The sequence below is a fragment of the Chelonia mydas genome, chromosome 6 (genome assembly GCF_015237465.2).
Source record: "Chelonia mydas isolate rCheMyd1 chromosome 6, rCheMyd1.pri.v2, whole genome shotgun sequence".
Taxonomy (NCBI): Eukaryota; Metazoa; Chordata; order Testudines; family Cheloniidae; genus Chelonia; species Chelonia mydas.
In genome coordinates, this window is record NC_051246.2 from 125158874 (window position 1) to 125173134 (window position 14261).

General features: G+C 47.9%; 1 protein-coding gene across 4 annotated transcripts in view; it reads left to right on the top strand.

The window, feature by feature from the left end:
* Window positions 1-12869: 12869 nt before the first annotated feature.
* DDHD1 (DDHD domain containing 1) overlaps window positions 12870-14261 on the top strand; it is a 115076-nt gene continuing 113684 nt past the window's right edge. Inside the window, exon 1 of one of the 4 annotated variants that reach the window (XM_037901284.2) lies at window positions 12870-13607. In XM_037901284.2, the coding sequence (XP_037757212.1) occupies window positions 12965-13607 (643 nt within the window). In that variant the 5' untranslated portion in view covers window positions 12870-12964. The remainder of the gene's footprint in view (window positions 13608-14261) is intronic. The other 3 variants (XM_037901283.2, XM_037901281.2, XM_037901282.2) reach the window with 3 other exon arrangements.

Consider the following 14261-nt stretch of genomic DNA (forward strand, 5'->3'; position numbering starts at 1 on the left):
TGCCATGCACTTTATTATTGTATAAGCTCTTTGCCATAAATACAGAGGACGTATCCTGCCTCATACATACCTGGTCCAGTGCTTATGGACCAAGTGACCTTATGTCCTGCTTAGCCTTGTAGATCTAAAGCTCAATCCATTAACTAGAAATGGCATTAAAGTAATTATTTTTTAAAGGTAAATTAGAAGAGAGCTGAATAAATCATGCAATGGAGACAGATCAAGGTAGCTGGAATATTCAACAAAGAGCAGAACCGGGGTGTTCTGGAACTTGTAGAAATCAACAACTTGTAGAACTCAATCTTGGGTTGAAAGCATTTAAGTGTTATTACTACAATGGGTTATATTGATAACTCAGTCTAAGTCAGGTCCTCACAGTCACCTGACCTATGGAATAGCTCCAGGTAGACTGACAGCACAGTGTGACCTTCCGTATTATGATAATATCGTACTTCTGCATACACCCTCCTTTGCATTTTGATGTGCTGTAACTACACTATAGAAATCCCATGTTAACCAATAAAAACGAATTACTGTCTTAACTGTAAAACATTCCCAATTTGCCAGTGTCTGCTAAACAAATATGATCCCAAATGTCATTTAAATATCATTAGCTGTTACTGAAGGCTGGTTTTGAAAAAGGGTAAAAACCTGTGGATGCATGCAAGGGCTGGTGTCTCCAATTTTCTAATATAGGCTCCCATTCAGCAAGATATTTAAGGACAGGCCTGTGGTTAAATACATGAGTTATCCCTACTGAAGTCAGGGGGATTATTCCCATGCTTAAAGTTGAGTAAATTCTTAAGTACGTTTCTGAATGAGGGTTGCAATGCCCAACTTCCCTTGCCACTGTCCTTTCCTGGGATAGGGTGTACAGTTATCATTGGAGCATTACACTATGTCACTGCCATTAGAGGTTTCATCATACATAGCATCCATTTTAAGATTGGGCCAGTAACTCTGTCTGATCAACTGAAAATAATAAAGACATGGGAGAAGACGAACTGCGTACAGCCGATGAAATTCCGGCCCCATTGAAATCAATGGCAAAACTCCCAAAGATATGAGTAGGGCCAAGATTTCACCCAGTACCTTATTGATAGTGGTTTCCGATTTCCTTGTGGAGCCAAAGTTTCAGGTCCTGAGACACACGCAACCGTTGCTGAAGTTATACTTGAAAAAGTATCTGTGTCCCCTTAGAGATGCTAATTTTCTGGCCATGACTCTGGGACATGGCTCTGAAAAGTCTCTTTACTCATGGCCTGATTTCATTCCCAAGGTCCCCAGCAGCTCTGATCTCTGACACAGCCCCAGGGGGCTGCAGAACCTTCCCTCTGTTCAGTTCTGTGTCAGCAGGCCTCTCTAAATAAATCTTTTGGGATTTTAATTTTGTTTCTTTATAATCTTTGCCTGCCTCCGTTCAATATGCCAGCTTCAGCCCTTCTGTATCTGCCATTAAAAATTCCCTGTCACGCTTTTCCAGCCCTACATTTATATGAGTAGTGGTAGCAGGCAACCTTCAGTCTCAAGAGACCGTGGGTATGCGCCCCTGAAAGGTAAAGAAAACTGGATTACCTCTCCAGGGCACAAGCCTGGGCAGATGATCTGGAGGCCCTGAGTTGCTCATGAATCAGGATCTACCTCTTGGCGCCACCGGTAAAATACAGAAGAGAGGAAGAACCAATATATGTGGTACCTGATCCGCTGCAGGAGTTGCTGGAAAGATACTAAGATGTTAGTACTAGGGCTGTCAAGCAATTTAAAAAATTAATCGTGATTAATTGCGCAATTAAACACACTGTTAAACAATACTAGAAGACCATTTATTTAAATATTTTTGATGTTTTCTACATTTTCAAATATATTGATTTCAATACAGAATACAAAATGTACAGAGCTCACTTTATATTTATTTTTGATTACAAGTATTTGCACTGTAAAAAAAACAAAAGAAATAGTATTTTTCAATTCACCTAATACAAGTACTGTAGTGCAATCTCTTTATCATGAAAGTTGAACTTACAAATGTAAAATTATGTACGAAAAAAACCTGCTTTCAAAAATGAAAACAATGTAAAATTTTAGAGCCTGCAAGTCCACTCAGTCCTACGTCTTCTTCAGCCAATCGCTCAGACAAACAAGTTTGTTTACATTTGCAGGAGATAATGCTGCCCACTTCTTGTTTACAATGTCACCTGAAAGTGAGAACAGGTGTTCTCATGTCACTGTTGTAGCCAGCGTCCCAAGATATTTACATGCCAGATGCGCTAAAGATTCATATGTCCCTTCACGCTTCAACCACTATTCCAGGGAACATGCATCCATGCTGATGACGGGTTCTGCTCGATAACAATCCAAAGCAGTGTGAACCGATGCATGTTTATTTTCATTATTTGAGTCAGATGCCACCAACAGAAGGTTGAGTTTCTTTTTTGGTCGTTCAGGTTCTGTAGTTTCCTCATCGGAATGTTGCTCTTTTAAGACTTCTGAAAGCACGCTCCACACCTCATCCCTCTCAGATTTTGGAAGGCTCTTCAGATTCTTAAACCTTGGGTCAAGCTCTGTAGCTATCTTTAGAAATCTCACATTGGTACCTTCTTTGCGATTTGTCAAATCTGCAGTGAAAGTGTTCATAGAATGAACAACACGTGCTGGGTCATCATCTTAGACTGCTATAACATCAAGTATATGGCAGGATGTGGGTAAAACAGCAGGGGACATATAATTCTCCCCGCCCTAGGAGTTCAGTCACAAATTTAATTAATGCATTATTTTTTTAATGAGCGTCATCAGCATGGAAGAATGTCCTCTGGAATGGTGGCGGAAGCATGAAGGGGCATATGTTTAGCATATCTGGCACATAAAGACCTTGCAATGCCAGCTACAAAAGTGCCATGCAAATGCCTGTTCTCACTTTTTGGTGACACTGTAAATAAGAAGGGGGCAGCATTATCTCCTGTAAATGTAAACAAACTTGTTTGTCTTTGCAATTGGCTGAACAAGAAGTAGGACTGAGTGGACTTGTAGGCTCTGAAGGTTTACATTGTTTTCTTTTTGAGTGCAGTTACGTAACAAAAAGAATCTACATTTGTAAATTGCACTTTCAGGACAAAGAGATTCACTACAGTCCTTGTATGAGGTAAACTGAAAAATACTGTTTCTTTTGTTTATCATTTTACAGTGCAAATATTTGTAATAAAAAGAATATACACTTTCATTTCAATTACAGCACAGAATACAATATACATGAAATGTAGAAAAACATCCAAAATATTTAATACATTTCAATTAGTATTCTATTGTTTAATAGTGTGATTAAAACTGTGATTAATCGCCATTCATTTTTTTGAGTTAATCACGTGAGTTAACGGTGATTCATCGACAGCCCTAGTTAGTACCTAACCACCTTTGGGGCTCCACTCCAGATTTTCTGTCTGAGTTTACTCTCATAGCCTTGCATTCTCCCGAATTCACCCATAAGGCAGGGGGGCTTTTCTGTCAGGCGTTGCTCCCTCAGCCTTTCGCCCCCATGGGCTACCCACAAGGCAGTAGGATTGATGAGCCACGGGTAGTACCGTGTACTCTCCTTACAGTAGCAGGCATAGCCTGACTTATACATTTATAGGAGTCCATGAATTTAAAAAGTGGTGGCAGCTTCCCTCCCCCATCCCTCTTCACCACAGTTCCATCCTCTTCAATCTGTGTCTCGGTACTGTACAAATTCATCAACGGATATGGAGAAGCTGGGATACAAACCAGGCCCCCTAATATCAAGGTCAACCATCGGACTAATGGTTGAGCATGTGAACACATGTGAGAGTGAGATTGGTCTTTCCTTCTCTGCCTTTCATTTTTTATTTTATATAATATATAGATGACATCAGCTTTCTGTTTTCCCGAAGGTCTGCACCTGTTTTCCTCAGCACAGTCCTCATGCTTTTGCTGTTGATCTAGTGGTTGGCAAGAAATGAAATTCATAACCCTAGCTGTGGGCATTGCTCTGAGCACGCCTACTGGATCAGGCCCCCCCACAGTGCATGCGAGGTCACACGGGTGGGGATGGAGCGATGCGCTCTTCCAAGTGGTGTCCCCCATCCGACACAAGCCAAAATCACGTCCAATTTTGTCTCAGTACTGGGCAGGAGACAAATCACCCAAAAAAGACTGGCTTAAAACCGGATGAAGGGCCTGCCTATTTGTCGATCATTCTGGGGCGTAGGTGGGCGATAGGCATCCAGAAGCCTATTGGGAAGTAGCAGTGTACGTGCTCAGAGGCAGAAACGTAAGCGCTGAGGGAGTTTAGGCAGGAGTTCTGTGAATCACAGTGGAGCCTAAGTCTGGGGTTTAGGCACCTAAGTGCCTTTGTGGATCAGGGCTATAGTGACTGAACCTATTTGTCTGAGAGGTGCGGCGGTGTAATGTTGGACAATGGGGACAGGAACAGGGCCTGGAGGTAGAGCCTGGCAGGATGGAAGATTCCTTTGTTTTGTATCTTTTGGGATTTTGTTTTCCCTTGGAAGGGATCAGACAGTTAGAGATCACCTGGCTGGCAGGTTACGCTGATATTATGGCTGGATTGGCCACAGGATGTGTGGGGGAGGGATGGCAAACTGAGGCAGAACACTCACAGGACCATGTTATGCTCCTGCAAGGGGAGTGTTTCAGGCCCATGCCCCATCACAGCCAGGCATTGTTTTAATAAAGGGATGGGGGGGGCATTCTGCATCCAAAACATGTATCCACTGATGTTTACCCATATTTGCATGTTTGGTTACAGTTCACCACTGCCACGTAATCCTACATCACTCATTATCACCCCAAGGTACACATTTCATCCAACTGTAATGCTGCCCAGTAAAATTGCCAAAAATATATGCCCGTTGTTAGTTCTGGAGGAGCAGGGGATATACTGGGGGGGTGAGCGAGAGCTGAGGTCATGTGAGCAGTGCAGCTACTCGTTCCACCCTTCCTGCTGCAGCCTTAGCCAGCAATTTGTCTGCGGATCACTGTCTACAAGTTCCTCTCTGATGAAGCACAGGTGGGATTACTTACGTGTGTAAAGTTAAGCACATGCATAGGTCTTTGCAGGATTGGGGCCTACAAGGGTAAATATTTATGCCAGGATTTATGCCAGCAGGTCAAGAAAAGCTCCCCCCCAGATGGCTCCTCCAGCACTTGCACCAGGAAATTGTCCCCTACATTTTCCAAAAACTTCCTGGATTGTCTGTGCACCGCTGTAGTGCTCTCCCAGCAGATATCAGGATGATTAAAGTCGCCCATGAGAACCAGGGCGTGTGTTCTAGTAGCTTCCGTGAGTTGCCGGAAGAAAGCCTCGTCCACCTCATCCCCCTGGTCCGGTGGTCTATAGCAGACTCCCACCACGACATCACCCTTGTTGCTCACACTTCTAAACTTAATCCAGAGACACTCAGGTTGTTCTGCAGTTTCAGACCGGAGCTCTGAGCAGTCATACTGCTCCCTTACCTACAGTGCTACTTCCCCACCTTTTCTGCCCTGCCTGTCCTTCCTGAACAGTTTATAACCATCCATGACAGTACTCCAATCATGTGAGTTATCCCACCAAGTCTCTGTTATTCCAATCACGTCATAATTCCTTGACATCACCAGGACCTCCAGTTCTCCCTGCTTGTTTCCAAGGCTTTGTGAATTTGTATATAGGCACTTGTGATAACCTGCTGATCACCCCTCATTCTCCCTCTTTGTTTTCCCTTCTTTATTTGCGGTGGAATAGCAGCATAAGAGCACATACAATTTACAGAAAACATTGCATTGCTAGGTATAGTATATGAATTCACGTACGTGACCCTCCATTGCCCCGTTCTTTCCTTTAAATGATAGACCCTATGAACGACTCTTCTTTTGCTGTTTGCAGCAGAGAGGAAAAGAATTTCAAGCTGTACCTTTGAAAGAACATATCAGCTCCAGCGATAGACACAACTGACCTTGAAACAACAACTATACAGAATTATCTACTAGAACGTCAGAAAAAAACAAGCTTCACAGCTTTGCTACCAGCACAAAACTCTCTCGTGGGGGATGTTTAACCCAGCTAACTGATATGTGCGACGACCCCTTTTAAAACAGCTAGGCAAGTTAAAATTCCCTTTGCGGCGGGTTTCCTGCTTTTTCAGAGCTTTGCTTAATTTGGTGAACAGTGTTTGAGTGGGTTCTAATTAATAATGCCCTCAATGCCTGAAATATATTTGGATAGGTGTGATGCTGAAAAGGCAGAAGTGTTGGATAAATATTTCCCATCTATATTTGGAACAAAGTTGCGTGGTGTACCTCTGTGGGATGATGATGATGATGAAATACTTCATCTTCAAACAGTAACTAAGGGGGATGTTAGACAGGAGTGCTAAGTTAATCATTTTAAAATCAGGAGGTCTAGATAACTTGCACTCCAACGTTTTAAAGGAGTTGGCTCTCTAGCTAGATGATTCTTTTAAAATAAATCTGGGAAAAGAGGGAGGTTTCAGAGAACTAGAAGAAAGCTACTGTTGTGCCAATATTTAAACAAGGTAAATGGGGTGACCCAAATAATTACAGATTAGTTAGCCTGACATCAGTCCTGGACTAAATAATGGAATGGCTGATGTCAAGCAATAAAGAATTAGAGAACAGAAATATAATCAATGCCAGTCAACGTGGTGGCTTGGGAAATAGGTCTTCTCAAATAAACTTGATATTGTTCTTTGATAAAATTACAGATGTGGTTGGGTAAAAGTAGGCGTGTTGACTTAACACTGCACGGCGTTTGGATTATGAAATCAGCACTCTACAAAATCAGCATGGCACGCAGTAAATGGGTTAAATGTTAGATCTCAAAATGTAATTGTGAAAGGGAAATCATCAATGAGTAAAGGGTGCTTCTAGTGGGGTCCTGCAGCCCTCAATTTTTGGCCCACTGCTATTCTTATCTGACTTTATCTCTGATCTGGAAAAAGATATGAAATCAGTGCAGAGCAGATCCTCAAAGCAGGGGCGCCAGAACAGGTGGGCCAGGGGGCTATGCCCCCTCTCACTTTTTACGGGTTGTAAGGGTGGAGGGGGTGGAAAGGAGCAAGCAGGGGTGGGATCTTTTGTGGGGAAGAGGCGGTGTGGGAGCGAGGCCTCGGGGGAAGAAGTGGTGCGGGGTGGGGGGTATTGGGGGAAGGGGTGGTGTGAGGGCAGAGCCTTGGGGGTGGCATGGGGTAGGGGGGTGAGGCCACGGTTTGGGCGCCTGTGGCCCCCCCCCCCCCACTTTTAGAGTGCTTCTGCCTCTCCTGCCTCAAAGGTATTCAATGGAAGTTAGTAGATTACGAACATCGAGCCAGTATCCTGTCTTCTGACAGTGGACAATGCCAGGTGCTTCAGAGGGAATGAACAGAACAGGCAGTCAGGTGATCCATCCCCTGTTGTCCACTCCCAGCTTCTGGCAGTCAGAGGCAAGGGACACCCAGAGCATGGGATTGCATCCCTGACCATCTTGGTTAAAAGCCATCGATGCATCTTTGAGGCTCTGGACCTGTGTCATCTGCAAACTTTGGTTGAGATTTTCAAAACTGGCTAGATTTAAACACACAACTTCCATTAAAATTAAATTAATTCCCTAGTTGGCTTTGAAAGCAAAGCCTGGTGTGTGGCAAATAATTATGAAGACAGGTCCTTGATACAGGGCAACGCAAATCAATTCGTAAGCTGGGCTCAATCTAACAACATGAGTTTTAACAGCCAAGTGCAAGGTCATACATCTAGGAACTAAGAACACAGGCGATACTTATTGGATTGGGCACTGTATCCTGTAAAGCAACATCTCTGAAAAGGACTCAGGGATCACTGTACATAGCTAACTGAACATGAACTCCCAGTGAAAAGCTGTGGCAAAAGGAGCTAACAGCATCCCTGGATGAATAAACAAGGGACTATTGAGCAGTGGAGAGGTGATATTATCTCTGTATTATATAAATGACATGTAATAATAAATAAGCCATTGCTTTAAAAATACCATGCATAAGTGTGCATTTTTACATGTATTCCTTTATGTGCATATAATTTAGATACAATCCTTTCTCTCCTTCTTTAATAAAGAGTTCTTGTGGTTGCTTTGCTAACAGAATGCTGGGGATCATTAAGAAAGGGATAGATAATAAGACAGAAAATATCATATTGCCTCTATGTAAATCCATGGTATGCCCACATCTCTTCATACTGCGTGCAGATGTAGTCGCCCCACCTCAAAAAATATATATTGGAACTTGAAAAGGTTCAGAAAAGGACAACAAAAATGATTAAGGGTATGGACCAGCTTCCATATGTGGAGAGATTAATACGATTGGGACTTTTCAGCTTGGAAAAGAGACAACTAAGGGGGGAATATGATTGGGGTCTATAAAATCATGACTGGGGTAGAGAAAGTAAATAAGGAAGTGTTATTTACTCCTTCTCAAAACACAAGAACTAGGGGTCACCAAATGAAATTATTAGGCAGCAGGTTTAAAATAAATGAAAAGAAGAATTTCTTCACACAATGCACAGTCAACCCTGTGCAACTCTTTGCGAGAGGATGTTGTGAAGGCTAAGACTATAACACGGTTCAAAAAACAACTACATAAATTCATGGAGGATAGGTCCATCAATGGCTATTAGCCAAGATGGGTAGGGATGGTGTCCCTAGCCTCTGTTTGCCAGAGGCTGGGAGTAGGCAGCAGAGGATGGATCACTTGGTGATTGCCTGTTCTGTTCATTCCCTCTCGGGCACCTGACATTGGCCATTGCCAAAAGACAGGATACTGGGCTAGATGGACCTTTGGTCTGACCCAGTATAGCCATTCTTATGTTCTGCCGAAAGCCTTGACTATGCTGATGTACATCATGTGGTATGACAGCACCTTTGAGATGCTTAGTACCTGTCTTAAGTGGAAAAAGAAAAGGAGTACTTGTGGCACCTTAGAGACTAACCAATTTATTTGAGCATGAGCTTTCATGAGCTACAGCTCACTTCATCGGTTTTTCCTTGTGACAATGTTTCCAGCTCATAGAGTGGGCAATATCTCAGCTCTAGTAACTGTCTGCCTTATACCAGAGTACACAAGGATAAAGTAGTGATGAAGATTCATCTGAGATTTCTTCCCAAGGTGTTGTCAGGTTCCCACCTTAATGACCCAACCATCATCCTCCCAACATTCTTCCCAGGCCTGCCTGTTTATCCCAGCAAGCCTCTTCCCCACACATTCAAAGTGGGGGTCTACTTGGAGTGGACTACAGGCCCTACGGACCACCCCATTCCTTGTTGCATGATGCCAATTCCTGGGCAACGTGGTCTCCAAGAAGACCATGGTTACGGGCAGTTGAATGACACCCCTCACTGCTATGGCCTCACTCATAATTTAATGCTGGAGGGATTTTCTACTTTGCATTTTACTCCAGGTGTTGCCACTGACTTCTTATATGTTCAGTGCTTTACCTGTCTGTACCTCTGTTTTCCCAACTGTAAAATGAGAATGATCTGGCACAGAATTGCTGTGAGACTAAATTCACTAATGTTAGTCAAGTGCTCAGAGATCCTTGGGTAAGTTGTGCTACAGAAATGCAAAGTATTATTAATGAATTAAAGGAATTGTGTGCTGTGTGTTTTTGGTACTATAATTGTAATGATTAAAGAAAACAATACGTACATGAACATAGTTTTTAAAAATCCCCCCAGCATTAGGCTAATCTTGCCTTTCTACATGTCTATAAAGCAACTAACATGTTTGGTGCTATATCAATTAATACAGTATTAGACTGCCTGACAGATCTAGGATCCAGCTCCTCTGGAGCGAGATCTTACCCTCTGTACTGTAATCCCCCTTTCTGTTTGGAAGATGGATGTGGAGGAGAAAGATGGTGCTGTGATGTTACATCCCATATTCTTTATAGAAATATGCTTATGATATGGATATGGCATAACTGAGATCTATTTTTATGCAAGCTGGGTCTTATAAGGTATCATCGGAAAGGTTATAATTTACTGAATGTGATTATCCAATTTGTATGCATGTATCATTTCTGTACCTAAAGTTAGGAATATTGACTATGTAGCAACTACAACTCTGTGTGAATTTAGGAGACACCCACCAGACAACAGGCCATCAGCCTTGATGGGCCATTAGGAAGAAACAATAAGACTTTGAAGATACTAATCTCTCTCCTTCCTGAGAGGCGTCCTGGGACATAGCTGTGACACTACTAGGTCAGGTGGTCTTGTCACCTGGTACTAAATACCATCTTGGACTTCTAGTAATTTTCCACTAAAAGGAGGGGGAGGTCAAGACTGGGAAACAAAAGATTCCTACCTTATGTAAATCTTATTTAAGGCTAGGGAGTAAGGCAAACAGGTCTCTCCCTTCACTGCCTTCCCACCCACAAAGAGAGAATGCTGAAAGTACCTGAAGAGACAAAGGAACTGACCTGAGGGAAAGGCAAGGGCTGAGTCCACACTAAGACAGGAGTCTAGTCTGTGAAGAGAAATACCTGGAACTCCAAGCTACAAAAAATCTACAACTTGCCTAAAACAACATTTAGGGTGAGAAATTACTTCTTGAAACCAGTCTCTTTAAGATCTTAAGGTTAGTATGCATGTTTTGTTTTATTTGTTTAGTAATCTGCCTTCTTCTGTTTGCTATCCCTTATGATCACTTAAAATCTGCCTTTTATAGTTGTTAAACTTGTTTTTGTTGATTACTAAACCCAGTTTGTGCAATTTATAACTGGGGGGGGGAGGGACAAGAAGTTGAGCATATCTTCCTCCACATTGGGGGAGGGGACAAATTTATGAGCTTACATTATATAGATTTCTCTACAGCGGAAGACAATATTATTTTGGGTGTACTTTCCAGAGGGGAGCTGCACTTGAGTGCTGGGCCCTTTCCTCGCTGTGTCTTCTCATAGAGAGCTGTTTGCAGACTGTAAGATTCTAGAACTGGTGCATCCCTACTTGTGGGTGTGTGCTACCAAAGGCCGGAGAGCCTAATTCAGCAAAACAGGGAGCGGGAGCCCAGGCTAATGGAGCAGGAAGGCTCAGTGAAATCCAAGTACATCAGGTGGCATCCCAGAAGGGGGGTCCAACTCGTCACAGGTGCCCATTTCATTTACTTAGGCTTGGAAGGATTTGATTTTTATCAGCAAATGTTGGGAAATATCAATTTCACCACACGCACAAACAGAAAAAATATTTTCATTGAGAAATGAAAATTTACAGATAGGTAAGGTAAGAAATATGCTGCTTGAGAACTTATTAGAGTTTAATTAAAGGATATTTACTCTGTATATTTTGACATACATATGAACAATTTGTGTTTTAATGGATATAAAACTAACTTTTTAAATCCCAAAATTTATTGTCATTAAATAATTGCCTGATCTGCCCATTATGTCCTGCAACTGTGAACAATTAAATAAATTAAAAAATATATTAAAATGCTTAATAATAGACAAGTGATACTATCCATCAAAATTGCAAAAATAAATAAAAATTGAATTCTGCCAAGCTTATGGTTACTGGATTCTCTTTGATTCACACTGTGCCAAGTGAAAACCCACCTCCCCTGATAGACGTGTACCCAGCCAAGCTGGTACCATGCCCACCACTCCCAGTTAAACAGCAATATTGGGGGTGTCAGACAAATAGCTGTTACCTGTTCCCCTGTATTATGGGGGAAGTCATACACATGGCTGGTACTCGCCGCACCTCCCACCCCACCCCACTAAGCAGTAAGATGAGGGAGATTGCACACATGCCTGATATTCACTACCCAAAGAGGGAGCAGGGGTGGATGGGAGGGGGTCATACCCATCGCTGGTAATCCCTGTCCCAGGTTAGGCAGTAGGACGGTCACACACATGGCTGGTACCTGGTTCCCCTGTTAGGCAATAGGGTTTATGGCCAGTACTTCCTCCCCACCCCCGCACCACAATTAGGAATAAGGTGGATGGAGGCATGGGTGTGTGGGACACATACATGACTGGTGCCCCCTCTGTTAGGCAGTAGGTGGACATGGCCCGTCTCCCCCCACCCCCATTGGACAGTAGCTGGCTGTGGGGCTCACATGGCCTGTCCCCTCCCGTTAGGTACTACAGGGCCGTCCACCCGCCACCGTCCACCCGCCACTGCCCATTAGGCAGTAAGCAGCTGGGAGGGTCACCAGCCCGGTCCCCTCCCCCGCCTATTAGGCAGTAGGTGCTTGGGGGGGGGTGTCACATGGTGGCCAGTTCCCCATCCTTTTAGTCAGTAGGGACTGGGGGGGGGGGGTCACATGGCTGGTTCCCTCCACCTATCAGTCAGTAGGGACTAGAGGGGGGTGTCACATGGCCAGTCTCCCCCCCCCGCCCCCCCGGCTAGGCAGTAGGTGCTTGGGGGGGTGTCACATGGTGGCCAGTTCCCCACCCCGTTAGTCAGGAGGGACTGGGGGGGTCACATGGCTGGTTCCCACCCCCCCCCCGTTAGTCAGTACGGACTGAGGGGGTGTCACGTGGCCGGTCCCCCACCCCCGTCAGTCAGTGGGCGGGTCACATGGCCGGTCGCTCTCCCGCCCGTTAGTCAGGAGGGACTGGGGGAAGAGTCACATGGCCGTTCCCCCCCCGTTAGTCAGTGGGGGGGGGGGTCACATGGCCGTTCCCCCCCCGTTAGTCAGCAACGAATGGGGGGGGTGTCACATGGCCGTTCCCCCCCGTTAGTCAGCAAGGAATGGGGGTGTCACGTGGCCGGTCTCTCTCCCACCAGTTAGTCACTAGACACGGGGGGGGGGTCACATGGTCGGTCCCTCCGCCCCCCCCCCAGGCAGAGGGCAGGGCTGCGCCACCCCCGCGTGCGTGACGCTGCCGCCGCGCCGCCCCGCTGGGCTGGAGCCGGCTGCGGCAGCCGGGGCCGGGTGTGAGCGGGGGCCGGGGGGGCGCGGGCGGAGGCAGCGGCCCCGTGCGCGGCATGGAGTCCCCCGAGCCCGGCCCGCCGCACGGCCCCTGGCAGCTGGGCAGCGACGCCGGCTACGGCTGCTGCTACGAGCACTCGGCCCGGGGCTCCGGGGGCGAGGACGGGGCGCGGGGCCCGGAGCACCTCCCGCCGCTGCGCCCGGCGCTCTCGTCCTCCTCCTCCGAGGGCGAGCCCGCCGCCGCCCGCCGCCGCGAGCCCAGCCTGAGCGACGAGGCCGGCGGCGGCGGCGGCTACGACTTCGACTCGGCCGAGTCCGGCACGTCGCTGCGCTACTCCACGGGCGGCGAGGGCAGCGAGGGCGCCGGGCTGGCCAGCAGCGAGAGCGGCGGCAGCGGCTTCTCCCTGGCGGCCAGCGCGCTGCCCGAGCGGAAGCGGCCGCGCTCGGCGGGCGGCGGGCGGGCCCGCTACGAGGTGGTGCGGGAGCTGGGTCCCGAGGAGGTGCGCTGGCTCTACCGCGAGGACAGGAAGAGCTGGAAGCCCTTCATCGGCTACGACTCGCTGCGCCTCGAGCTGGCCTACCGCGCCCTGGGGGCCGCCGCCGGCCCCGGCCCCGGCCCCGGGCCGCCGGTCTGCGTGCGCGGCGGTCTCTACGAGGTGGATGTGAGCAGCGCCGAGTGCTACCCGGTCTACTGGCAGCGTGAGTGCGGGCCCCTGCCCCTCCCCCTGACTCCCGCGGGCCCCGCCCGGACACCTGTCCCCCCCCCCCGACCTGTCCCCCTCAGGCCCCGCCCGGGCACCTGCCTCCCTCTCCCTCTTCCCCCCCCCCCCGACCTGTCCCCCTCAGGCCCCGCCCGGGCACCTGTCCCCCTCTCCCCCCCCCCCGACCTGTCCCCCTCAGGCCCCGCCCGGGCACCTGTCCCCCTCTCCCCCCCCCCCCCGACCTGTCCCCCCTCAGGCCCCGCCCGGGCACCTGTCCCCCTCTCCCCCCCCCCCCCGACCTGTCCCCCTCAGGCCCCGCCCGGGCACCTGTCCCCCTCGCCCCCCCCCCGACCTGTCCCCCTCAGGCCCCGCCCGGGCACCTGCCTCCCTCTCCCTCTCCCCCCGACCTGTCCCCCTCAGGCCCCGCCCGGGCACCTGCCTCCCTCTCCCCCCCGCCCGGGCCCCTGCCTCCCTCTCCCCCTCCCCCGACCTGTCCCCCTCAGGCCCCGCCCGGGCCCCTGCCTCCCCCCCCCCCCCGACCTGTCCCCCTCAGGCCCCGCCCATGGCTGGGCACCTGCTCCCCCCACCTGTCTCCTTCAGGGCCTGCCTGGGGGGTGGGGGCCGGGCACCTGCCCCTTCCCCCCTTGTCCCC